The sequence below is a fragment of the Pyrus communis genome, chromosome 14 (genome assembly GCF_963583255.1).
Source record: "Pyrus communis chromosome 14, drPyrComm1.1, whole genome shotgun sequence".
Classification (NCBI taxonomy): domain Eukaryota; kingdom Viridiplantae; phylum Streptophyta; class Magnoliopsida; order Rosales; family Rosaceae; genus Pyrus; species Pyrus communis.
In genome coordinates, this window is record NC_084816.1 from 23158231 (window position 1) to 23186144 (window position 27914).

General features: G+C 37.7%; 2 protein-coding genes and 1 pseudogene across 5 annotated transcripts; all 3 read right to left on the reverse strand.

Moving 5' to 3' along the window:
- Positions 1–13100: 13100 nt before the first annotated feature.
- LOC137714638 (pentatricopeptide repeat-containing protein At1g03100, mitochondrial-like) lies at positions 13101–16694 on the reverse strand (annotated as a pseudogene).
- A 3434-nt stretch (positions 16695–20128) lies between these two features.
- Positions 20129–22362, reverse strand: LOC137714887 (vicilin Jug r 6.0101-like). The gene is made up of 4 exons (XM_068454045.1): positions 21828–22362; positions 21450–21708; positions 21065–21359; positions 20129–20599 (listed from the first exon to the last, which is right to left on the reverse strand). The coding sequence occupies exons 1-4, from the start codon at positions 22360–22362 to the stop codon at positions 20129–20131; spliced, it is 1560 nt and encodes a 519-aa protein (XP_068310146.1).
- Positions 22363–23218: 856 nt separating this feature from the next.
- On the reverse strand, positions 23219–25203 carry LOC137716210 (uncharacterized). 4 transcript variants are annotated; one of them, XM_068455625.1, is made up of 7 exons: positions 25016–25166; positions 24756–24823; positions 24605–24684; positions 24422–24517; positions 23903–24006; positions 23666–23802; positions 23219–23557 (listed from the first exon to the last, which is right to left on the reverse strand). In XM_068455625.1, the coding sequence occupies exons 3-7, from the start codon at positions 24662–24664 to the stop codon at positions 23475–23477; spliced, it is 480 nt and encodes a 159-aa protein (XP_068311726.1). In that variant the 5' UTR covers positions 24665–24684; positions 24756–24823; positions 25016–25166; the 3' UTR covers positions 23219–23474. The 4 variants fall into 4 exon arrangements, with proteins under 4 accessions (XP_068311726.1, XP_068311725.1, XP_068311724.1 ...); XM_068455624.1 differs by having other exon boundaries at positions 25047–25137; XM_068455623.1 differs by lacking the exon at positions 24756–24823 and having other exon boundaries at positions 25047–25203.
- Between the last annotated feature and the right edge of the window lie 2711 nt (positions 25204–27914).

Genomic DNA, 27914 nt, shown 5'->3' on the forward strand with positions numbered 1-27914 from the left:
AACTTGACACTTTCTGTTGTACCAAAGTCCTCGCCGATTTTGTGCATCAACAAAACGAATTGGAGCACTTTTGAGAGGATACATACAAAGAAAAGAAATAAACTAGATATAATAAGGTTAAATAATTTAATCTATGTCTAATCCAATATAAAGATCATGATTCATAAACAAGAAGAATTTGGTCTATCATCCAAATCATCCTTATTATTATTATATGCTTACTATTTTTTAAATATTGAACTTTTTAGATGTATATAATTTATGTAGTCTTCTACTTCTATTTTTGCAATTTATCATTTTTTATTATCCATACAAGTATAGTTTTTTTTTTAGGTGTAAATAGGCACTTATTTACAAGATATATAATAAATTTACATAAATCCGCCTAGGCGCTAGGCTTCTGCCCGCCGCCCGACTAGCACCTAACAATTTTTAGAACCTTGGGTAGTGGTAGATGAAAGCCGGGCCCCAAAATTTGAAGAAAATTTTCAAAGCACCTGGTATTGAAGCGATTACTCTACATGTCATAAAATAAATAAAGAAACACTAAAAAATATATCATTTTCTCCAATTATATTATGATATGTAGAGGATCGCTTGAATGCCCGGTACTTAAAAAGATCTCTTTACAATTCGAGTTCATATAAGGATTTAGGGTTTGGATATTCTATTGGTGCAATATTTTTCTATTCAATATTCTTTCTATTGGATATTATATTGGTCTAGAGCCAGAGGTGCAATATTTTTACGTTTCAGATTTGTCAAAACCATTACCCTATTCAAATTAATTACCATACCAGAGAATGCTAAAGAGAGTCTCTCAAATGGGATTCTCGATAGACTTTCTATTGCTTCAGAATTGACATCAAACTGTTAGGTGGTAAAAAATTCATAAAGAGTCTCTTCTTAACATTTCTCTTACCATGCTACATGGATGCGTGCGTGTCTATATATGTATATATATATATATATATCCATTCGACTCCAATATCTTAAAAGCATCATAAGGAGTACTAGTAGTAATCATGATACCCAACTGCATATATTTTCTGCATCTGCATGATGTGTGTGTGTGTGTGTGTATATATATACATCATTGTAATTTCAGTGTTTTGTCACGATCACTATGCCTGCTGCAATGCAACAACAGATTCGATCATTTACTTGGTAGCTCATGCAGCTGCAGCATGTGGTCCTAGGTAGCTTTCATTCTTCCTTTATACGTACAAATCTAAACGATGACTTTGCATATGTATGTTGCACATGACCAATCAGTACCCTTATCTGAAACCACATTTGTATCACTTTAAACAGTATCAGATTCAAGAGTGGCAAAAAATGCATGCTAGCTAGCTATACTTCTTCCCTTTTGCCTTTCTGAAAGGGTTTCAAAAAAAAATTAAATGAAAATAGTTCCCTCCTTCTCATAAACGTGGAAAGTCTTCTTTCTCCATTAACGTTGCAATATTTCACTATACAAATGTCGTGGTCTAGGTCTCATTCCCCAGTACACATTGCAGCATTTCACTATACAAAAAAATGCATGCTAGCTACATCTTCCCTTTTGCTTTTCTGAAGGGGTTTCAGAAAAATTTAAATAACAATACTCCCCTCCTCATAAATGAGGAAAGTCTTCTTTCTTCATTAACGATGTAACATTTTACTATACAAATGTCATAGTCGGATTCTCATTTCCCATTAATAGGTCTTCAAATAGAATGATTTTCTTTTAAATAATTTTTAGATAATGATAAAGAAAATAAACAATTATAATTTCAACATTGGTACGACATAATGACGTCAAATTAGAGAACAAGACCTTTTCTCCTTACAAGGAGGGGACCTTTTTAAAATAAAAACTAATGAAAAAGACTTGAAAATTTTGAATTTTAACGATAACGACAAAATAAAGGGTAAAATAAATATCATCAAGATTAACTTTTTATTATAAAAATATGATGTTTCGTTAAAGTGAACAGTACCTAAAAATTTTCGTTAAAATTCAATCTTTTTAAAATGAAGCATTTCTAGACGCGAGGTTTGTCCAAGAAATTCTGACAATATTTGCCGCACGCTTGAAGTTGAAGATGGCACGAGGGCATGATCTAAGCATGAGTTTTTTTCTACAAATTCCCACTCAGTCAAAGTTGTGACCTCAAAACCCCACTCATCCCACGCCATCATCAAACTATTGGTTTATAATTACAATGTACATTAAAAAAATCCACTTTCCCCACTTTTCGAAAACCTAAAACCCCTAGAAACCCTAAAACCGATGAATATTGTAAACAACTTTACGAATCAAGACAGCAAAATGCCAAAACACAATGAGAGGAGGATCGATTCAGAATAATAAGGTGTGTGACGCACTAAATCCTAAACCCTAATCTGCATTTGTTCACCCTCTAGATTCGCCCTAGGTCTTGTGGGTAGGTCGGAAATTTAATTGAACATGAAATTAGAGATAGTTAACGTGTTACTACTAGTTACTGTTAGTAGACAATATTTAAGTGATGGAGATTGTGCTATTTGACTCCCAAACAAAAAATTGTTCCACTACCTGAGAGTGGCTCAACTTAGATTCTTTTTTTACCTTAAAGTCAAGAATTTTGCTTATGTAGAGAAATAAATCACAATATGGAAATGGTGAATTAAAGTCTTGACACAAAGAGTTCAAGCTATGATTCAAAGAGAGAGAAAATTTGCTTATAGCTTTGTATTAAAATGACAATAATGAGAGAACTTGTATCGAAACGACAATAGTAAGAGAGATCTTGTATCGAAATGACAATAATAGTTTAAAGAGAGAACTTGTATTTGAAATGTCAGTAGCTATTAAAAAAGAGAGATTTAAAGAGGAATACTTGTAAAGACAACAAAACTATGATAAATTGAAAGAGTGGTTTGACTTTCATTGAAAGAAATGAAAGAGTGGTTTGACTTTCATTGAAAGAAATGAAAGAGCTTGCAATATTAAATAAAGCTTTCAAACAAAAATGAGTTCTGAAATTAAAGGTTTCCTACGTTGGTTTTCTAGAGATATTTGTTTGACTGTTTTGAGTGTCTCCAACTTCATGAACTGACTTTCTTTATATAGAGATCAAAACCATAGTGGCAAAACAAAGCCACTTGCTGAACATTCCACTGTAAACTTTATGTGGTTATATAATCAAAACACAAAACAAGGAGATGGCTGACTTGATCATGAAGCGATAGCCCTTGGAGACCAAGCGGTGGTTATATAATTAAAACACAAAACAAGGAGTGTTGGCTGACCTAATCATGAAGCGATAGCCATTAGAAACCAAGCAGTGGTTATATAATTAAAACACAAGACAAGGACCTAATCATGAAGCGATATCCATTGGAGACCAAGTGGGGAGGAGAGCCATTGGAGACCAAGTAGAGAGGATGTATGTTGCGGCAACACCAAGGTTTTCTACAAAACACCTAGCCTAATACAACTACTTTATGGGAATCATTTGTTGTGTATCTAGGGTTTGCAGAGACCTTAGTATTTATGTTGGCTAAGGTATTAAGGTTCTTTCCATAAAGAAATCCCAAATTCCATTTTTTTAGCCTATCAGTTAGGTATCATAATCACATAAAATTAAGAACTTTGTCAATCTTACTTGTATTACAAGACTAATATAAGATTGATATCTTTAGAAAATCAAATCACAATATCTACATTACATTCCTATTTTATGTTGTAGACCATTTGATTTACATTGGAATAAATCCAACGTATCACCGCCAAAACCATAAAGGAAAAGTATTCCTTTGCCGCCAAACATGTCAACTTGGCGCCATTCAAAATATCTTGATGCAAGTTTAGCCTAATTTCTTAATAACTCTACACCATAATTTGGCTTTAAACCCAAAAAAGTGAAATTTGACAATTTTGAGCACAGACAGCATTTACTTATTCTCTGGAAGTATCGACAGAAAAACTAGGTCTTAAACATGGAAGTGGCAATTTCTCGGGTCTTCAGGAGATAACTTCTGAAAGCTAATAAAATCTAAAGCTAGATATAGATAGGACGATCATATGATCATACAAAGTACAAAACTGTAACGTTTTGAGTGATGTCATGGTTAATTACTTAAGAACTTTTTACTAATTAGGGTTTTGGGAGAAACTTAAAGGCATTGTCCATTGCTTGTTGTACAAGGCATCAGTGCTGCATGCTGCTCAGGGCGACTCAGTGAGTCAGAGGCGAGTCAGATGCACACGAGGGCTTGCGATGATCCAACGGTCAACAGTCAACAGAGGCAGAGATTAATTACTCACTGACCACAAATATTTTGTGATTCTGATATCATCGTTAGTGTCAAATTTGGAGACTAATTAATTAATTAGTTAATAACTAATTGGCATCTTGTGTGATTCTTGATGAAATCCCACATCTTGTATTTGAAGGATGTCACTCGTTATTTACCTCTGTCATTGGCTATAATAATTCTGCAAATGATTTTGGATTTTTTATTTTATTTTTAGAAACGATATTATCTATACTAAAAGGTTGAGGAGTAAGTTAAATCTCATAATGAGCTAGTAATACTATCCTTCGTATTTTCGAGGTTGTAGCAAATGATTTGGATTTAAGTACGCGTTTGAGCTAAACATTTTGCGATTGAAAATATTCCTTTTGATCACAAAATTAACAAGGATAACTTAATAAGTCCTTCCTTTTGACTTAGTTGTAGATCTAGGAGACTAACTTCGAGAGTCCAAGTGTAAAACATCCAAGTTTTTTTTTTTGATAAAAAATAGAAAGAAGTTTATTTATTTTTAATTTTCTAAGTGGGGCATTTTGTCAAACATTAGTGTGCTTGTTGTCATTTGCTGAGCCATGATTCACATTACATTCTGTCTAGATCCATGCCAAGTGATGTCGACTCATCTTGTCGATCATACAATTCGTCGAACACTTAGTGAACACACAAGGTTCCATATCAGCATTCGAATGGACCCTAAAGAACATGCCTTGTGTTTTTTTCCAGCCTCTGAGGCCTTATGTGGATTCGTCCATGGACTTAGTGACAACCAGACTTACATGTAAACTTGAACATACACATTCGAGTTTAATAGTCGTTTCATGATTATTCATACTTTTCTTTTTCAGTCTTGCCCTTCAAAGCTTCTCTTGATAAGTGTCACAGAAACACAGATATATTCCTTGTGACAACCAAATTTAATTACATTGAACCTAAACATTCGAGTATACCACTCGTTTCCTGGATCATCATACTTTTCCTTTGAGTCTCGTCCTTGGGGGAATCTCGTGATGAGTGTTATAGAAACGGTTTCATAATCCATAATAATTGGGCTCTAGAACTTATCAACTCAAATTGCTCAAACTTCAAATTGGTCTTCAGAACTTGAATTTTCTCTAGTGCACATTTAAGTAATAATGACTCTTGTTCAAATGTGCACTAGAGAAACCCCCCTCTAGAACTTATTAACCCAAGACTTGAAAATACACAGTAATTGGGCTTTAGAACACAGTAGCCCAATGCATACACTTCATTGGGCCATAAATCTCTACAAAAGATTAAACCTGATGGGAGGATCGTGGGCTATAAGAATATTAGGCAATATGGATCCCGTATCCAACTTAGTAAATTGAGGTGAAATAAATATAATTACCATCCAATCTATTTTTAAAATGCTCAGTTTCGGAAATTTTCAGATTTGGATTCAGAATTCCAATGGAGGAAACGGAAATTCCATTCCAGCTTGCACTCTGAAGTCTTACATAAGATGTTTCTTCTGTGAAGCGGCATGTGTCATTTCCCAAAAAGGGCCTAAGAAAAATAAAGAAGTGTCGTTGGATCATAGAAACACTTTCTGGTTTCGTGCTTCTTTAAACACTAATGAATTTCTCTTTTTTAAAACTTCAACGTGTTTATAATAAACGCACTCCTAGCAAAAACGCTGATGAATGGAAATGTCCTTACAACAAATAAATATAACGTCAAACACATTGAAAACCGGAAGAAACATCGATAACCTGTTTTAGGTTTAAAGTTTCAGATAGCTAAGAAGATTAACAGCTTCAAATCTTTAGCTAAAAAGGTAAAGTGAAGGCAGGCTAAAAGTTAGTAGCACAATATACTCAGTGATCATCTATTTGGGCAAAGCTCCAGTTAAGCTCCAGTATGTTTCAGCTCCACGGTAACCACTAAAACAAAGCATCGAAATATATCCAACGATTCTAAATTCTAATCCTTCGAAATAAAAACCTAGTGCTTTCATCTGTGATGATCCCTAAAAGAAACCAGTAAAGCTTTACACTACCTAAAGGGAAGCAGAATGTGAAAAACTAAATGTAAAACCATTGCTAACCGGAAGCGCGTGCCAATCTCAAAAAACATGACTGTCATGCGCGGCCTGGGTAGCGCCTAGCTAGTTTAATTTCTTCAGCCATTCACATTGTTTGTCATGCTGTACATGGTTTTAGTCGATTGAAGACGTACTTGCTTTGGTTGGTCTTTTACGTTCTCCATGTTGAATTGCTGGTCACGGCATTCGGGTGAGCAAAAGGCACGAAAGGGTCTGCATCGCGCCACGGAATTTTCAGAACACATCAAATTTCAGTTAATTTGCTGCCACAGGCATGTAAACAACTCTGCAGTAATGTGAAGTTCAAGTCTATTGACGGAGAATCGAAGTTCAAGTATATTCAAACAACAGAATGGATAGGAGAAGATGAAGAATCATAATCATATTTGCAACTCAAACATTTTTCCTTTCTACTATACTTCTTTGATTTTCTCAGCCGCCAAACAGAAATTACGCAATCACACAGCCAAAATAGTACTAATGATGATAATTAAACAAGGAAAACAGAAGCATAAAAGAAAGTAAAAGAGAAAAGAAAAAATTTTCACAATTAAAATATAGGAAGAAGAATTATATATCTCAAGTTCACAACTCAAAATTTTCCTTGATTTTCTCAGCAGCCAAACAGAGATCAAACAATTACACCATAAATTCTTACTACAACGATAATTTCAAAAACAAAAGAAAAATATAACCTGAGTAGTGAGGAAAAGAGCAACATGCCCAATTAAAACAAAAGAAGAAGAAGACTTATAAATTAATTACAACGCAAATTTTTCATTGATTTTCTCAGCAGCCAAACGGAGATAAAAAAATTTACACAATGAAATTCCTCCTATAAGGCTAATTTTAAAAAACAAAAAGAAATCTCATACGAAATCAGTGAAGAAACCTTACCCGTACATGAACACGTCCTCATTGTGAGGTAGCTTCCGGTGACAAAAGAAGCACTGCTCAAGGAACTCGTCAACCTGCGCCGCGCGTCCCATCCGCGCAGTCTCCGGCGACGACATCCTCAAAACCGAAGGCGGAGATTTCTCAGCCTCCGGCGACGGCTTCAAGGCCTTCGCGCCATTACCAAAACCCGCACGGACGTGGCGCCGGGGATCGGAGCCCTCGGACGACGGCTTCGGCGGCAGGAGGTGGTGGTTGGACACTCCGGCGTCGTCGAAGCTCGACGAGCCGCCACTCCGCGAGCGTTTTGCCGACATTGAGATTGAAGATTGAAGATTGTAGGGATTTGGGAAGATTGAGAAGAGAACTTGGAGGTTTAAGAGTGTACGAACAAACAACTACGAAATTGCCCATATCAACACGTGTGTCTGTGTTGTGCGTTGTCGTTTCTCCTTTTCTCGGTGGTTTTTGGAAGCAGACGTCGAACTGTTTTCACACCATCAAACGATATGCCCTTCATCCAAGTCCGGATACTTCTTCACCTTTCTTTTCTCACCGTTTCGTTGCTTCCTCTCCACCGCTTCCTTCCTCTGCAGTCTGCACCGCTTGCGTTTTTGCCCTTCCTCTCCAGCTGTCGGCCATCGCAGCGTCTTCTGGCATTTGCTCTCTCTCCCTTCTTCTCTGTTGGTTTCTGTTGCTGTCAACAAGGTATTTCATCGGCCTGTACCAGCTGCACAGGAAATTCGAGAGATCGATGCGGCTGGATTCTATGGCGGACATCCTAAGAATCTAGGTATATATATTTGTCATGATTTATATTTGCTTCTTTTAGAATAAATATTTTCGTATGGTTAATTTGTTTGCCCAGTGTCTATACATGATATATGTATATATGTATGACATAATTAACACTCTAAAATCTGTTATATCAATCTTCGTCTTCGGCTTCTAAAAAGCACGGTCGGTTTTCTGAGTGCATTGTGTGTGTAACGTGGAGACTTTTACCGGTTTTGTTTTGTTTCTTTCGATTTGGGATTGATTTTGATTGCAATGCAGATGAGTAATTTTACAAAGGAAGAGTTTGTGCATTTCCTGCGCCGCCATAGTACCGGGTTTCTGTATTTCAAGTTGGTACAGTAAGAGGACGGACTACTTCATTCCCGAGGCAAGTCCTTTTACACAAATTCGTGTGGATTACATAGTTGTATACGGAGTTTTTTTTTCGTTTTTTTTTTTTGGGTAATCCGCTCCTATGCTGCAAACAGTCAAATCTGAACTAAACCTTGTTGCTCTTCTTTCTTTCCTCGCGGGCAGGAAGCACACCAGCGGCGTGCGTTGCGTGATTCTACTGTGTTTTTTGCACTTGCCTGGGTGGACAGTTGACCATAAGATAACTTTGATTCGCCCAGCCAGCAGGCGAGCGGCGTGCTTATCTTGTGTGACAACACTACAGAGCGAGTGGCTCTTCTAGGTGGGCAGTTGTGTGACAACACTCCAGAGAAAGCGGCGCTTTCGTGTAACATAGTGAGATGCGCCAGTGTATGAGCTCTGAGATGTGTAGGTAGAAAGAGAAGAAGCCGTTCCAACTGGTCGCACGTAATGCCAGATCACGGCCATATTATTAAAAGCTTGTGGTAAGAATGGGTTTCCCTCTAGTGCCCAAAAATAATATTCTAAAGCTTTCGTATGTTCTCCATTATTTGTATGGATATGGCCTATGTTATAGAGTATACAACTTCAATCCTTAAAAGCACAACTTTCTTTGTGTACTTTTTATTTTTAAATGTGATTTAAGCCCTATGATGGGAGTGAATGTCTGATATTGCTGAAAATACACATAGCTACATCTATTTATTTTGATTTAATATTAATTAATTTTATATCTACTCTTAAACCTTTTAAGGGTATATAATATGCTTGAATTGCTTAATTTGTTAGTTCAAAGTTCCAAATCCATTCATTTGCAGCAAGCAACGAAAAAAGTCACAGAAAGCAAAAGGAGAAAGTTTTGGTTGATGATGTAATTCAAGGCCCTGTTTAACTGTTATTCCTAATTCCAAATTATGAAACTAATACAAATGATATGCATCAGAGTGAAATTAATTAATTGCAAACCATTCTTTAGTTCATGCCAAATCACATAGGCATATCCCATGTTTGTTGATCATTGCAAATTTCAAACTACGAAAAATTCAGAGTAATAAGCAAAAAAAACTCACAATGAGAAGTACAAAGACACAGACAACAATTGATAATTGATACATCTCACAATTTGAAAAATCAGACAAAAACTTTTTCATTCCTTTGCGGAGGATAAAATATCATGTGGATTTAGTTGCTTTCATTTATTTTTGAATAATTTAGAAATGAGTGTGTTAAATTTTGTTCACAGTTTCAAACTAGTAGCGGAGTGCAGACTTCTTTGCTAGTAATTATTATAATACAATATTATGCCATTTTGAATTTAAATTTGAGCTAATTAGAGTGGCATGCCAATCAGAGATCGTTTGAAAGTGTTTTTAAAATGACTGAAAGCGTTTTTGGTGAAAGTGATTTTCGATTCTAAAAACACTTTAAGTGCTTTTTGGAAGGGGAGGTGGATCGTCTGCCCTCCCATTTCCATACTCTCCCCATGCCCTCCTGTTTGTGTGGTCACGGTTAAGTCACGTCAACATTTTATATTCCTATTACTTTTTGTTTTATTATTTCTATAAAAAATTAATATTAATGTTGATGTGATTTAACCGTGACTACATATCACAGGAGGGTGTGGGGAGAGTATGGAAATGGGAGGGCAGACAATTCACCTCCTTTGGAAAAAGCACCAGGTACGTGCTTCTTGCATGAAACATTTAAAGTGCCTTTTCAAATCCACTTAGATTTTTACTAAGGATTGGTTTCAAAAATATTTTAACAGAAAGTGTTTTCAGTTATTTTAAAAGCAATTCTAATCCAGTCTTTTAGTGTTATGTTGATGAAAGTCTTTATATTAAAAAGGGTTGTTGGATGACAGTGTGAAACGGCGTAGTTTTAGTTGTAAAAGCAAGATCAACAAAGATTTTTCACTCGATGGTCTAATTTGGGATGAATAATTTTGGCAATTTCTTTACACGTTATGCATAATTTTGGCAATTGATTTTCTCGAATTCTTGATTTTAACAGGTTAACATAGTGCAACTAGTTCATCATGTTACACCCGCCCCTGCTTATAAGGATAATTCTGTAGTTCTCCCTAAAAATTTATAGAATTATCACTTTAGTCCTCATTTTGTCACACAATCAAGATCTGAAAATTTAAATTATTAACTTATCTCCTAGGCTGCCACGTGGCAGCACCCTAACTCCCTTCCCTTTTTTCTCTTTTGTCCCCCCCCCCGCCCCCACCACCTGCCGTGACATCCTTTCCTTATTTCTTCTTTTTCTTTTTCTTCTTTTCTTCTCTTTTGGTTGTTTTGTCTGCACCTTCTTCTTCTTTCGAAAACTCTCCCATTTCTCTCCCCCTTCTTCCCCGTGAAAGACACACACACACACATACCCACAGCTACACCTACTCGAGGAAATCATCACCATCATCGCCATTCAACTGCATCTCTCTCTCTCTCCCCTACTCGCGTCGCCGGGAGTACGCCGAGCATCTCCGGCGAGTTTCATCGTTTTCCGGTTGGGTAAGCCGTGTTTCTTTCCTTTTATTCATGTTAGATGTTGGTTAGATGTGTTTACTGAGTTTGGGTTCATGAATTCCAAGGTTTTGGAGTGTTTTTGGCACGGGTGAAGGCACACCCAAAATTTCGGCGAGATTGTGGTTTCCGAGGGGTTTTCCGGCCACCACAGGCCGTTTCACGGCGAACCAAAGGTATAAAACTACTCCTCTCGCCTAGTGCTTCATTTTGGTACCTAGATCGGGGTCTCGTTTGAGTGTTTGAAGTTGGCCGGAGCTATGGAAGCTCCGATGTTCTTCTCCGGGCACCCAGGCCTTCGGGCCGTTCTCCACCCTCACACAGGCCTTAGGCCTGTTTGGTTTCTGGCCCAAAACCCAAACCCTTTCTGTTTTTATTTTTTTATTTTTGTTTTGTTTAAAAACCCAAAGGCCTTAAGGCCTTGGTTGCAGCCCAAACCCATTTCCCTTTTTTAATTAGGCCTTCGGCCGTGAGGTTCAAAAACCCAAACCCATTTTCCTTTTTACCCAAACCCAACCCACTTAAAACCCAAAGCCCAAAACCCTAACCCAAAACCCATGGACCCGTGACCCGTTGACTTTGACCGTTGACTTTTTGGGTTTTCGTGCGGGACCCTCCTAGGCTAATTTCGACGTTCTAAACCCGTTTTCGATGTCCGTTTTCTCAAATTCAATCGTTTAAGTAGAGTTTGACTGAAAGTATCAATTATGTGTTTAGGTGCGATTCTTAGCGGTGATTCCGTTATTCCTATTTGGTACGGCTTGCACCCTCGGTGTACGGTGAGTGGACCCCTTCTGAAAATGCATGTTTTGATAGTAGAAATGCATACATGAAAGCATGACTTTATGATTATGTTTTATGAACGTTTTACGAGATAACATGCTTACTAAGGCTAGTTTGAATTATTACTATTTTTCCTATAACCCATGTTCTTATAGAATATTTGATGGATGACGATATGATATTTAGAACATGTTTAGAACACTTCTTTATAGTATAGATGATGGATGACTTTATACTATGAAGTTGATTTTCAATATATGTATATTCACTGGTTTTGTACTTACCTAATGGTCTTTTCCGCTACAGGACGTAGGGATAGATCCGGTCCGTCCCGGGCGACGGTTTGGTGTTGGCATAGGGCCTGGAGTGTGTTTTCCTCTGACTGTTTGCTCAGAGACGGGGAGCCGGCAAGGGGCCTGAAGTGCATTTTCCTCTGACTGTCTGCTCAGAGACGGGGAGCTGGCATGGGGCCTGAAGTGTTATATTGGACATTCACTAGTGATTACTATTTTATGCGAATTATGATTTGAGACATTTCACGACATGCTAGATTTCAGAAAACCTATGTTTCTCATTATACTTGTGTTTTCATAAAACCTGGGGGTTAGTATGTTGATAATTGTTTTACTATTATTGTATATATAAACTTGGTCCACTCACCTTTATTTTGCGCCCCCTTTAGGACCTAGGAACGAGGAATATGACTTGAGCTACGAGGCGTTCCCTTACCAGTGATTTGTGTCGTATTCGCTCCGCTTCGCCATATATTGTAATAGCACTTCTTGATCTTAGTTCTGCTTGTACTCTGTATTAGACTTATGCTCTGGATGTGCTGTGTGTTTACCTAATTTCAATATTTAGAAGTTGAACTCTTATTTTTGTTTTTAGCCTTTATTGCTTACTTTAGTTTATTTTCTTAGTTTTTGTTTAAATTAAATGGCTTTCGTCACCCTTCGGGTGTCAGCCAGCACGTGACCATCTCGATGTCCCTAGGACCTCGGGGTCGGGGCGTGTCACATCCATTATAGCGTGAGTGAGTAGTTGGTTTAATATCAAAAAGTTTTTCAATGTAACTATCACACCGTTGAATGATATTATTAATTTACTCATACTATATTAAGTGAAGTCGTGTATCTATTATTAATACGTGAATTAATAGAATACGTCGAAGAATGTAAAAAGTTGAGTGGTTTTATTCTTAAATGCATGGATGCCTTTTGTTATAAGATCTCACACTTGCTGACTGGAAAGTTAAGTTAGGGACTATATCAGTGGTGGATTGCTGCTGAGTAAATAGCTAATTAACACATTTAAGCAAGCAAATCATACATTTTTAACTTGATTAGATTGAATTTGAGGCATGTATGAAGCAAATAAAGACAGTTTCCAGCTTTCCATCAGCCCCAATTCTTAAACGCCAATGCAGCTTCCCTCTTTTTGTGTTGGGATTCTGTCTGGAATTTGGGAGCTTTGCCCTTGTAACTTGTTCTATGGTACTTCAAGAACAGCGTCCGGCACTTGTACTTATCAACAAACATCTTCCCTTTCTCCATCATCTCCACAATTTCATTTGCTCGGCTGAAAAATCCGCCCCTCACGAATATGTAAAGAACCGAATCCAGGAGCTCCTGATCGAATTGCGTTGAGGTGGCAGCAGCAATGGACTTCATCTAGCCCCACAACTCCGTCACTTCTGTATACTTTCCTCCTACAGCAGCATAACCAGTTACAATAGAATGGAATTTTTGTGCATTTGGGGCGTGCCCGAGGCTTCTCATCTTCGCCAACACCTTCTCAGCATCTCGCATCAATCTTTTCTTGCAGAAGAAATGGATTACGTTGTTCCAGTCGTGAACCCCAGAACTGGATTTATGCCCTTCCTTGATTTCCCGCAAGAGCTTTACCATCAACTTAGGTTCACCATCCCTGCATATTTGTGTACTAACTTCTTGAACTCCTGATGGCCGGCTTTTGGTATCGTAGCCTCTTTCATCTCTTTGTCAAGTGCAGAGCTCCCTGTGTATCATTTTGAAGCACCCTCGATTGGATCAGCTCGAGTCTAGCTGGATCCCAGCTTTACGAGCATCTCTTAAAAGCAATGCTCCATTTCTCACTTGCTTTGCTTGACAATACGCTTTTAAAAGAGAGGAGTATACAGCCGAACCTGTTCTTATACCAGCCAAGAACATCTCATCAAGAAGGTCATGCGCCTTATCTAACCATACAAGCGATATGCACGAATTAATTACATGAACCAAGGCTGAATCGTCATTGGATGCTGGGGAGTCTTCTTTGTCTTCCTTTATAAGAAACTTTGCCAAATCCTTGGTCTTGTCCGCTTCCAGAAACGCCTTGACTAATTTTACGAATATTTTTTCAGTTGGCTGAAGGATACCACGGTCAGCTATTACCAATTCGACTTGGATCTGCAACTTAGCTAACACTGCACCGAGCACTTCCTTTGCCTCAGTCTCGAGTCTTAAGAAATTTCTATCCCTAGAAAACTCTTCGAAAGTTAACAAACGGCTACTGATTAATCCATTATCTTCATAATCACATGATTCTCCACAGATAGAACTTTGCCCGGACACAGACCCCGGTCCAAGAGGGGGGTTGTTGCCCATTCTAGCGACATCAAATACCAGTGTTGCTGCTGCAAGAGAACTTCGTGCTACTTTTGCTTTCCTTAGCATTTCTAAGACCATGTTGGATGCAGAATCTAGATCCCTGAATTTCAAATGACACGTCAACAAGCAGTTGCAGAATTGCCGAAACTGGATATATGTAAGGTTGTGCGCTTCATCTATGTATCGTTAAAGTTTCTCTTGATTAGCATCAGTTTTGACTCCAATCGAGTCATCATGTCAAGCAGTTGCTCGGCTTTCCTAGTCGTCCCAAACATGAGACAACCAGCCAAAGCGATGTTGAAAGTGTTGGGGGTTTAAAAATGCTTCACTACTTTGGAGATGTTTATCTCACAAAGGAGAATGTAATGCAGCAGAATTTGATAGGCAAGAGAAAGAAAGAACACTCAAGGTGTTATACAAATTTTTTATTCTCACACAAACTTAGTACAAGAGGAAACACTTAAACACTCTTAGAAACTTTGTTGCTTCTTCTCACTTCTCACTTGGCACTCTCACTTCTCACTAATTCATCACTCTTAGAAACTTTGTTGCTTCTTCTCACTTCTCACTTGGCACTCTCACTTCTCACTAATTCCTCTCTTGGTTGTTACATCACAAAGCTTAGCACCTCACGTATTTATAGGCAAGGTTTGCCAATTAAGGCATTGCTAGAACTTTCTAGCTAATGCTTAACAACCACACAATTTTACAAGATTCTAGATCTTTCTACAAAAAGCCTTAGATATTTATGTATGCGTTCCACCAACTTGAATTTGCTAGAATTCTCTAGCAGGTGCATGGATATTTCTTTGTGTATGGGCTGGATCAATTATCTTTGGGCCAAGACAAGATTACAATTCAACAGAAAGCAGTAGTATTAGTTTTCATAGCAATCAAAGGTGCACTACACTTCTTATGCGGGTCGATCTTGTTATCTTGGAATAGGTACCTTATCTCGAGTATCAACTCTGCAGCAAGGTAAGCCCCTTGAGCTTTTCAAGACATGTAAGCCAATATTGCAGACCAAGCTGCAACAGGGGGAAATTGTTCCATCTCTACCATCTTTCTCAAAACAGTTGACACAGGAATAGGTAATCCGGCTTTGGCAAGACCAAAAGACAGATAAATCAGCGTATCCTTCTCTAACAAATTCAGTTTGCTTTTCTCAATAGCATGTTCTACCAACCCATAAGCCTTCTCCAGCCACAGAACATTAAACTCTTTACGAGTTCATTCATAACAGATTTCCTAGGGAACCCTTCCATCTGCATATGCTGCTCATGCAACTTCCAAGCATCACTTAGTCTGTGCTCATCAATTGCATCCTTTATCTCCACATTTAGTTTAGCCGGGTCTCGAGCTTGGACCAAGATTGTTCCTGCTATTCTAAAAAACTCTAGGCGCTAGTCGGATGGCCGGCAGGGGCCTAGCACCTAGGCGGCTAGGCCGGGGGTCTAGGCGGATTTATGTATATTTATTATATATATTATATAATATAAGTATATTTGTAAAAATTTTAGGGTTTTTTATGTTAGTTTTATAACATCTACTCAGCCTACATATTTTAATTATTATTGGGCTTTGCTTCTTTTCTTGATCAAGATTGGGTTTTGCTTTTCATTTAATAAACAACCTTATTTCTTTATATAAAAATAAATTTCTTATTCCTAGTGACATAGATGTGGCAAATAGATAGCCACATATTTTTTTCACAACTATCTTCCCACTTTAACTTCCTATCTGCCCGTGAAACACAAAATCCCATAAATCTCTCTCTCTCTCTCTCTCTCTCTCTCTCTCTCTCTCTCTCGTTCTTTTTCTAGAAACATCTAGCAAAGCAACCATGGCTATATTCAAATGCGGACACAGATGGGAGTTTCGATGCAGATGAGGGAGTTAGAGTTGCAGATCCAATGAAAGTTCGAGACAACAATAGTTGCAGAGCCTTCAACGCTGGCAAGAATTTCAAACCGCCTTAAGCACCGCCTTGAGTGCCTAGACTGCCTAGCAAGCGCCTAGGCGGCTACCTAGATACCCACCGACTTTTGTAACGATTTCCCCCAAATTGGATCGGGAGACCACCGCCAAACGCCTAGGCGCCGTCAAGGGCAATCTTTAGAACACTGTTCCCGCCATAGTCGACAAAAAGCTTTCTTTAGGTGTAAGTTTATCATGTTGGACATTTGACTTGGCCAAAGAAGAAGAGCCAAGAAACCCAAAAACTGACCCGACACTTGAATAAGCTCGAAGATGAGATTCCGAGACCCGAGCTACACTATAATTAGCATCAGCAACAAGTAGAAGATATAGAACAGATGGACAAACTAAAGTTGTCCGACGGCTAAACTTTTTCACAGAAAGCATCTTAACCATACAAAAAATTTACCCTCAACTCACTACCAAATATAACGAGAAATTCTACCTTGAGAAGCAAGCAAGCAAAGGCATTGAAGTGGGACACATGGTTGAGTCCCCTTATCAGCAGCTGGTGGAGAGATTTTTCAATGTGACCAATACATGGGGTGGTACACCACGTAGATTATATATGTTAAAAAATTAATAACTTAAAAATTAAAATTTTCCACATGTTGCATAAAAACATGTGATGTACCATCCGTGTTCTCATCGCAACTAAAAATTTCTCCAGCTGGTCATCGAGCTGAGGTTAGTAGATGCACGTTTTATTGGACAGGTGGGCTTATAGTAATTGGATAGGCTTAGGGAAGGTAAAAAAAAAAAAAGGAAAAGCGTTTTTTTTTCACATTTTCTTTAAATTAAAGACACGTTTCTTTATGTGTTATCTAATTTTTTTTTTTTTTTTAACTTAATGTAATTTAAATATTAAAAAATAGTGTGCAGGAGTAGGAAGAGAAAATAAGTATGCAGAAATCGATTGATGCTCTCAAATGGTACTATTTTATCCTAGTACTATGACTATAACAAATAATCACATTATATGGGTCGCTCCAAATTCTGTACGGATCCAACACATCCAAGACTTAGGTTATGGTATATGTTCTCTCATGATATCAATAAGAAATAATCTCAAATGGTTTTATTAGGAATTTTAGCATTTTAAGAAACTCAGTTACGCATTCATCTCTAAAAAATAAAAAATAAAGATGTAGTGCTAATGAGAATCCAATTCTTTTTTATTATGGTATAAACAAAATATAGTATCAATGTATTAGCGATCAACATTGTCAAAATAGTAGTGCTAGCTAGTTTTTAGGTTTTTTTTTTTTTTATTTTTTTTTTTTATAGAAATAATAGGATAATTTACATTAATATATTTAAATTACCAAGAAGGGGATTCAAATATGAAACCTCGAATTGAAGGTAAGGACAAATGCTCTTAACCAACTATATTAAAAGTCAGTTGCTAGTAATACTAGCTAGTTGCAAGATCCTTAAAAACAAATTTTATTTTTGTTTATTTTTAAATTTAAGTGAGCCATTTAGAAATAATAATTACTCGTTTTGGTTAAGTGGCCGACTCTAATCCTTTTTTGTGTTGGTTTTCCTTTTGGTCAAGTGACCGACTCTAATCCTTTTTTGTGTTGGTTTTCTTTCGGTCAAGTGACCGACTCTAATCCTATTTATACCCTTTAAAACCCTAGCAAATTAGCAAAGCTACTACCATATCAAACCCTAGCTAATTAGCTACTACGTACTTCAACAAACTCGATAACTACAAAAATCACCTGCAACCAGAGAAGGAAAAATGGCCATTCTGCCGATGCCATTCTCCATTGTACCACACCATCGTCGCCATAAGCTTGTTTGTAAGGCCAGTTCGGTCATCACAACACATCAACCACAAACCCTTTTCCAAAGAGTCGAGTTTCAAGAGCCCACGCAACATAAACTTGTTAGCGATTACCAAAGTTTGTTTGGGTTGGACGTTCACATTCTCTTGAAACCCGAGCGAAGTAAGAAAGAGTGTTTTGGAGGACAGGAGAAAGAAATTGCTGCTGTAATCCAGAGGTTGGAGGCATTTGCGGAGAGAGCCATAGATTTGGAGACCCAGAAGTTCGAGAATAAAACGAAAGGGTTAGAACTATCAGACGAAGAAAGAAGGACAGTGCAAGATTTGAGCAGAGAGATAGTTAGCAAGTTTTTGGAGAAACCCATCCAGTTCTTGAGGAGCAGGGACGGGGACTTGGAGGAAAAATTGAAGGAACTCCAATTTCTTGCGACTATTCTTGAGGAGTCATATTAGAAAGGAGGAATTCATGCATGGCTAGCTAGCCGCCACTGCAGAAAAAACCCTCAGACCAAAATTTTGTCTTCGGCTGACGAGAGATTCCGTGGCACAAAGTTTGTAGCGGAAAATCCATCACTTAAAGGTTTGTCCGACGAAATATAAGCATTCGCTTGGCGAACACAGTTGACCCGACGAAACAAAGTCATTCGGTATAAAGGAGCGTTTCTTGTTCTAAGAACTATTTGTTTGTTTGGATCTTTTGTACATGTATTCTTGTGATGCCACGAGAATTATTATTTGTTTGTAATTAAATCATGAACAATATTATTATTTGTTTTTTTTCTTCTGAACAAACGATATTATCTACACTAAAGAGGAGGAGGTTGACTTAGCCTCACAATGTGCTAGTAATAATGTGGTTCAAATTGAGTTAGTTTTCCGCATAATTCATAATATGTTTATATATTTTTATTAATTTACCCTAAAGATATTAACCGTTACATTGTTCACCTTATTATAAAGCGTGAAAGGATTGCCCTCTTATCTTGACATAGTTTGGGTAAACTCAAATCTATATCCCTTCATAGTTTGGGTAAACTCAAATCTATATCCTTTCACCTTATCTTGGCATAGTTTGGGTAAACTCAAAATCTATAGTACTACTGTTATAGTATTGTGCTGTGTGGAATGATGAGTTTATTTGTTTGGTTCTATGGGATGGATTTATGCCTTCGAGCAATATTCTTTGTGAGGTGATTTGCGTATTCTTTGTGTGGTGACATGAGAGTGAAGGGCCTATACGGATGGAGAGATTAAAAGATTTTTTAATGTGACTTATACACAGAATGGTACAACACGTGTTAAAAAATTATAAATAGTGAGATATATGTGTTAAAAAATTAATAACTTAAAAAATAAAAAATTTTAAAAACACATAATGTATCAGTCGTGTTCCGATCATAATAAAAACTCTCTCCTACAGATGACCTTAGGATTCGATACCTTAAACTTTCCGAGGATTTGTACGGACATAGTCCAATACCCTGCAAGTGCGGTTAGTTATGTTGTCTGACCATGGAAGCTACTTTATCATGCCTGGTAGGAGGAGTGGGTCTTAAGGTTAGATACTGCGATACCTTAAAGCGTTTGTGAATGCTAAAGTGAGCACATAAGCGTCGCATTGTTACGTATCTATTTCTGCATGACAAAAAACAGTATATGTTTTATATAAGCGATAATTTACACTAAAATTTATCTAAATTAAAACTGAAAACTTAATCTATAACCTAAGTATAATCACAGTAAACAAAATATATATATATATATATATATATATATATATAAATAAATAAATAAAAATAAAAAAACAATCCACAAGACGTTGGCTGCAGAAGTCATTCTCTTATTTAAGGATACAACCCGAAGTTTACAACATTTAGTTAGCATGCATGTGAGTCATGATCTTTTATTTAAGATTACAACCTAAAATTTACATTGGTTGACCATGTTGTAATATACATATCATACCAGTGCCACAAAACTGCAACCTCCTCCTCCTTAGAGCTTCTCAGTTCTCACAAAACCTCAACTTTTATGCATGAGCCCGGCCATGCTCAAGCTGATCATTTGGTCCTTCGAAAAACAGTTCGTCTTTCTGGTTGTTGAAAATACTTTCCACCTCACTCGCCGGCACATTAAACGACAGCTCCTTGGCTTGCCTGTCGAACTGGCTCACCACATTGTTCTTCCCTACCAGTGGGAACCTGATGTTGTCATGAGCGTTGACCTCGAAGCAGAGGACTTGGAGGTTGTTGTTCCTTGAGGCAATGATTGTGACAGGATGGCCGGCGGGGGCAACGAACACCGCTCCGCGTCGCAAGTCTCCGCTCATCTTTTGGTAAGTTGGGCTGCTCTTTTGTCTCTGCTGTGACGTTCCACTGGACTGACGTTGTCTACCCCTTGAGTCAACATGTGGACATGCCATTTCAAAGTAGCCTTCGCCATCTAGCACAACCGATATCTTCGTAGCCCTTGAGTTGAAATATGGACCGGCCATTCCACCCTACGTATATCACAAGGAACATAGAATCCATCATTGTTTACTAATTTAAGGTACGTAGGAGTTGTGCTGAATTAATCTGGTAGAACTATTTGAAAAGAAAATATTACGAATATTGCTTGGCTCTTTGTATTCAATGATTTAGTGAAATCACAGTTGAAACAGATGTAAAGAATAAGTTAGACCAATTAAAAACACAAAAGAAAAGACGAATTTATGCCGACAAGTATGATGTCTAGAAATAAGTCGTACAAAAAAGGACGAGTCATGTGTAAGTAGGAATTGCAAAATCACATATTGACACGTACAAAAAATCACAGTTTAACACATACAAGAATAAGTGATTAAAAACACGATTGATTATAAGCTTATATAAAAGAAGTCAATCTGTAATCGACTTATATACAAAAATAAACCACTAAAAACACGAAGGGATGAATTTATAAACTTATATTCTTATATTCTTACCCGGGTGATGTTAGCAAATGAGACGACGAGGTTAAACTCCTGAAGCTGTTTGAAGTCGTTGAAATCGGCTTCAAAGAGACGGCCGAATTTGTTTTCATGAGAAGGATGCTTCTTGAAAAGATTGAAAGAATCTTTTGAAGATGATTCATCACCGCCATGGAAAGGCAGCGGCCAAATGCCTTCGCCGCCGCCGTGACCATTCTGCTGGCTCATTCTCTGTACTTGTTCTTTGGAGGCCCTTATGATGCTGCCTCGCCTCTGCTGCCCAAATAGCCTATCCAACTTATTCCTATCCGTCTGTTTAATTAGAAGCACAAACATAATTAACTCACCAAATTAGTAATAAAGCACAAATTTTCAACAGAACGGAGTTGAAGTATGTTATTCCTTAAAAGCGGCTTGGAGAACTTCGGGGCTGAATGCTCTGAAAAAGGATTCGGGGTCTTGGCCTCCGGATGAGTGAAACGCCGCGTACTCTCCGGGCGTAGAGACTGTTTTGAAGAGTTCGACAATATGGAGCTTTTCATTCTCGTCTCTATTGAGCACATAAAATGGGGTGCTTGCTGGAATCCTAAAGAGATCTCCACGTTCAAGATTGTGGCTCTCTTTCTTCTCCCCCCTCACCGTAGTAATTGTTGGTCGGCCTTAATTCCAATAAACAAGGTAAAAAAAATTGATCAAAAAAGAAAAGAAATGGATTATGTGGCTGGGATTCAAGTAATTCACAATAATTAGAAGAATTACTAACAAGTGACCTACTTACCTTGGAAAACAAATAGGATACTATCCGCATCAAGATGAGTCGGAGCAACGAATGCATGAGGCTCCGTGACAAGAAACCCGACTCGAAAGTTCTCAATCCCACGCAGAAGATCAGACCTTTCGTTGAATTTCTGCAGAACCTGAACCCTACCTTCCTCGGTTTGAATTCTCGTCTCGAAATGCTGGTCTTCGAAGAAGTAAGGATTCTCGTCTCCTTGTTGTTGGTGTTGTTGTTGCCCTCGCCCCTCGAACTCCTCTCTCTCTCCTGTGTAAAAACTTCCCCCTTCTCCTCCTCTTCCTCCTCCGCCTTCCGACCTCCGCCGCTGCTCCTCCTGCTCCCTCTTCGGCTTAATGTAGTCCTCGCACTTCCTCTCGCACTGTTGCTTCTGCCTCTCATCAAACCCTCGCTGGTGTTTGCACTGGTGCTGGCACTGCTTCAGTTCCGGATCTTCCAAAACCACAGCGGCCGCAAAAGCACTCAGAACAAAAGCAGACAACAGCAATAAAACCACGAAAACCTTGCTTTTCAACTCCATGGCTTTTTTCTAATAACGCAGAAATTATTTTTTTGCTTGATCTTGTGTTTGATGGAGATGATGAACGCAGGTGGCTCTATAAATATGGAGGGATTATGGGATAAGGAAGTGGGATCGAAGCCATGCATGGCGACGAGTGTCCGATTTACGTGTCGATCGTTAGATCAATCCAGAGCTCCAGTGGAGACTACTTCGGTATGCCTCGTAAGCTTTTGTAGCAGCGGTTTCTGGTTTTGGATTTGCATTGAATTGTTTTGCGTTGTACTTCAATTAATTGGGACGGACAAAAGGTCGGGGGATTTTTATTTGGGGAGTTTTGGTGGGCATGCAAAAAGGATGCGACGTCTGATCGGTGTCTTCTGCAGCGCTCACCATGTCCATGTGAATCACATGGCAATCGCCTGTACGGACATGTAAGGTTCTAGCTACCAAACAATTTATCTATTGACTTCCTCCATTATTTTCTTTTCTTTCTTATTTAATTTTTTTTCTTTGTCAGAGAATTCTCTCACTACTATAGCTTGCAAAATTCCGTTACTGAGATCAGTGTAATCATGTTGATTAGAACAAGTGTTTTTTTTTAACTATAAATTTGAGTTAAATTTTTATATACGTTTTTAATTATATTAATATTAATATTGTCACGCATAATGTAACGTAGTTGATTCCTTATTATCTGTATTAGCTCGTGATTTCTTTAATAACTATGCTCATAAGCGTTTTTACTAAAAACATAGCCACTTAAGAAAAAGGTCACAATGCTTTTCACCTGCAATGTGTTTCTCCAGAAAGCGTTAAAAATGATCTTCTAATCTCCTTTAAGATTGTTTGCCAAACATATCCAAATGCGTGTTGCACTATTTAAACACAATTCTATCCATTGTTTGGGATCCATGTACTAGTATAGCGATGTGAGATGTTCCATATGCAAGAATAAGTCATTCATCTCAAAAATCCTATAGCAATCAAACCATTTCGCTTGTACAATGCTACCAACGAAATAACAAAATGTAAGCACAAGTTCATTACACAAAGTTCAGTACAATGCTCCCATTTCTTTCTGCTACAATCCACCCTCCGAGCTTTAGAATGATAGTAGGAAACTCATTCTCTCAAAGTTCAGGCATGCCCTTCCCCGTCTTAGCATTGTAAGTCTTCTCGAACACGACATCCATCGGAGTGTCCTTGGGGCCAGCTGCAACCAAAGTTTGTTTGGATTATTAGCGGAAAATATGGCAAACTGAGATATGTGTTCACAAGTAGCAACAAAAGAATATAAGATCTCAGGACTTGAGATAAGTACCAACTGTAGGTCTTGGAGTAGTCCTCATCTTCAATATCTCAGGACGAGGGATTATAGATCCTGACGCGCCTAATCCCCTAGATACTCGAACTTTCGTTCCATCCTCGAGATATCTCACACCAACCTTAACAGACCTCCTGCAGGATGAAGATTTTGATCACCACACTGCAAGGGTGAAACAAAGAAGGAAGACTTGACGAATTTTAAAACATAATGTTAAGACGAGTGCATCCTTACCCTGTCACTGGATCAACAACTTGAACATTTGAGGCATGGAGAGGCGCTTCGACAGTAAAAATCCCACCTTCATGACCTTGGCCTTGCTTGATATGTTTCTTTACCTGCAACGACAGAGTACTTGTTCAGCGGCAACCAAAATCCACATAATTCATCGGAACCTTGAACATCATATGCTACATGGTTCTCGTCTGAATGGTATCCTTCGTACCTATGGATTTTTTCAACACAACAGGACTCGTTCCATATGCATTGCACAAGATAGAGACTTCACTACCAACATGATCATTAGAGGACCTTCCAACCATTAAAGATACTTTTGATAAATAAGTATACTGTCGACAGACTATCACCCACATTACACTGGCCAATTCTATTTGCTTAACAGTACGCGTGTGGAATGAGCACACACCCAAAAACATGATCACGCATTTCTGATGATAATGATAGAGATCATCTACAATCTCAATCTGATTGAAGTGACCAGAATAAAACGGATTCATAGGGCCAGAACGATACCAGATTTTTTCCCTCTATGATGACACGATTCTGAGAGCGAATGACTCGCTTGATGACACCAGTCTCGCCCCTGTCTTTGCCTCTTGTTATCATCACCTGTAAATGAGATTAGAAAAACTGTTAACTAATAAATAATGGATAAAGAAAGAGGCACAAAGAAAATGATACACATTCCCCCCTCACATTATCTCCTCTGAGAATCTTCCAGTGCCTAATGAGTTTCTCAGCCGCCTTCCAACCCATTTCAAATTAAACCCAGATATCTGCAGAAGCCAAAACAAACATTACAACCAAAAGATGCGATATTTCAATGGAAGATTAGCATAACACTCACATTAAATCTCACAGCATAAGAAACAACCCCATTTCGTAAAATCAGCGAGTGGGTGCATCGAATTTTTCCTGTTAAATACAATTTTTCATAGCAAAACTTAGATTTCCAAGTAAACAAGCAAAGAACCCAGTTTCCAAACGCGTTCCCACTTGTCAAAAAGCGTTGAGGCATTTCGTTGAACGCTTGGTGGGCATTCTATGCTTAACGAGTAAATCCAAATAAGCAGGTGCTAACTATTACACGAGCAACAATAAGCTCACCTCAGTGAGAGTAAAAACCGAAATTACATACTGTTAACTCGGCGTCTGCGTCCGCACGGTCGGTGGAGTTATCCCAGAAGAGCTAGCTCGGAAGAACAGGAAGAAGACGAAGTTTGGAAAAGGATCTAGGGGAAGAGGAGCGCAGAGAAGGATTTCTATGGGCTTCAGGTTGGGCCCAGATTCAATTCTTTGACAACAGGCTCAAGAAAGACACTAATGCGATGTCGCTTACGTATTTTTTGGCATGAATTTGGTCGGTTTTATTCAGATACTTATAGGTTGTAGTTAATTTGGATTTTATAGGGTTTTAAGAGAATTTTATTAAGTGATAGATTTTAAATAATTTTAATAGATTCGAACAATTTTCTATAGATTTTCACACGTTTATATGCGTTTGTATTATAGATTTCTATGAATTTGTTTCTTTCGTAGATATCTTATGATTTTTAGTATACTTTTACAATGTAAATGAATTTCTTTGCACAATCTAAAAGTCCAAGTCTTTAACATCTTTCTCGCACGAGTATTCTAATGGATAAGGTATTGGGTATCCATTTATACGTAGCTGGTTCGGAACTCTCTCTCTCTCTCTCTCTCTAAATTATTGTATTTTTTAATAAACAAAAGTTTGTTCGTAATTAAAGGACACATTGCCTCAAGATAACTGCGGAGCATAAACAAAAGATAAAATAAAACACTCATCTTGAAGACAAACTTCAAAAAATAATACACTGCTAAAACGAACTTCGGCGTTGAACACTAGTATTACAACCTTCTTTAAAAAAATGCGTGAGACAAAACTTCTAAATAAAGATAAAAGAACACCGCATATGTCCCATTTAACACAGGTTCTAATATGCGCTTAATTGGTCATGTTCTAATTTTTCAATGGAAAATATGAGGGTCGTTGTCTATAAGGATCAATTCTTCTCTTTACGCATGTCCCATTTAACAAGAATATATAAATAGCACTGTTCTCTTTGTAAACCTTTAGATTATACGCAATATCGGTCTGATTGCAATTAGCCAAAACAAGGGAGAATTTTCATTTTCCTTTTTGACAAAATAAGGAGAGTAATCGGATTGTGTTTGACCTATATATGCGACATTCTTAATGTAAACAAAGGGTAATCTGATTCTGTTTGTTCTAACACCTTGTTTCTCTGTGTTTGGAGCAACGTCGAATACCATATTTATCTCCTTAAACCTACCCGCTTTTCAAGCCTATAAATACAATTAGGAATGAGAAATGACAAGTAAAGAGCTCCTTGTAAGATTCTATTCTTCTAATATTATTGTATTGTAAAGTTATATAAGATGGCTAATACATTGTCGCTCGTTGGTTTTCTGGTCATTCTTGTTCTTCTTGGTTCAGGTAACATTAACAAATTATCTGCACATGGGAAGGGTATACTTTTGTATACTTCATTTTTTTTTTTTTCTTCCTTTGAAAAAATGTATTCTTATAATATGTTCAATTTCAATTTTTTGTAGCTTCTAGTTTGGTGGCAACGAGACCGATGGATGAAGGCACTTGCGGTTCAACGTTAGAAGATGTCAAATGTGAAATTCCAGGGCCGAGTCAATCATGCACTGAGAAATGTATCTCTAGATTTCCTCAGTATCCCGCAACTAAGGGAATTTGCCAAGAAATCTACAAGCTTCCCATAATTGGAAATATGTTATATTGCTCATGCTCATATCCGTGCTAGATTCTCTTCCTCTCTCTTCATGGATTATCAATAAGAAAGAAATAAAACAAAATATCTATAGCATGTTTGATATCTATTTGATTTTTAGTGTTTACGTTTTAATTTTTGTTTAATATATGAGGAGAATGTACAAGGAAGATGTTGGTGTATGGTCCAGCCCATGATAAATGTTCTAGATTATTCTTGAAAGCAAGCGAGATGACTGGAGCATGCTAGACAATTCTAGCATGTGTTAAGTCGGTTCCCATGAAGAGCATGCATGTGCTAGATACTTCTAGCAAAGTTTAAGTCTGGTGGTGCATGCATATTTAACTCTCTAGAAAGTTCTAGTATCTTGTAACAAATGAGAGTTTACAATCAAAATCCCAAGTTGGTGGGCATGGGTTAAGTCGGCAAAATTCACCTATAAATAGGTGTGTGGGTGCTGCTAGCAATTGTGTGAGTAGCAAAGGATCAAGTCTAAAGATAGAGTTCCCACTTTAAGAGTGAGAGTGATAGAAAGTGTGTGTTATACTTTCTTGTATCCATTAAGTCTTGTCTTTGGCTTGGTAAGACTACTCTTGTTGTACTCATCATTTTATATAGTGAAGATTGATTGTTAATGTTCCGTGGAGGTAGCTGAACCACGTAAATTCTTGTTGTCCATTTTCTACTTTACTTTGTGCATTCTCTATCTTGTAGTACCGACATTCCTAACAGAAGAGAGGATAATTGAGTAAGAGTGGGAAAGAATAGTGAGAGAGATAAAGAAGAAATGTATAAGATCAAGTAGATAACGTGTGGTTAGAAATTTTTATTTATTTTATTATTTTTATAAATGATGATGATGAAGGATTAGACAAGTCGATCTACTCATAAAGTTTGATCATCAAAGTACAAATAGTCTAATCTCTAACATGCACAAAGCAATCAGAAAGAACCAACACCCGAGATTTAACCATCAACTACAAAACAAAAAAAACTTTGACACATTGTAAGTTTTCTAAATTTTTCCTCTAAACAACTTTGACACATTGTAGGTAAGAAATCCTTCACAACTGACACTTTGTACTTAACAAGTATAAGAGATAGTATTGACTTGAAGGGATGACTTAGTAAGTCTGCTATGTCACTTTGGACTTAATATGCAATTGGGTGAAGGGCATGATGCTTTGATGATGGACCGAAGGAAGCGAATGAAAGATGGG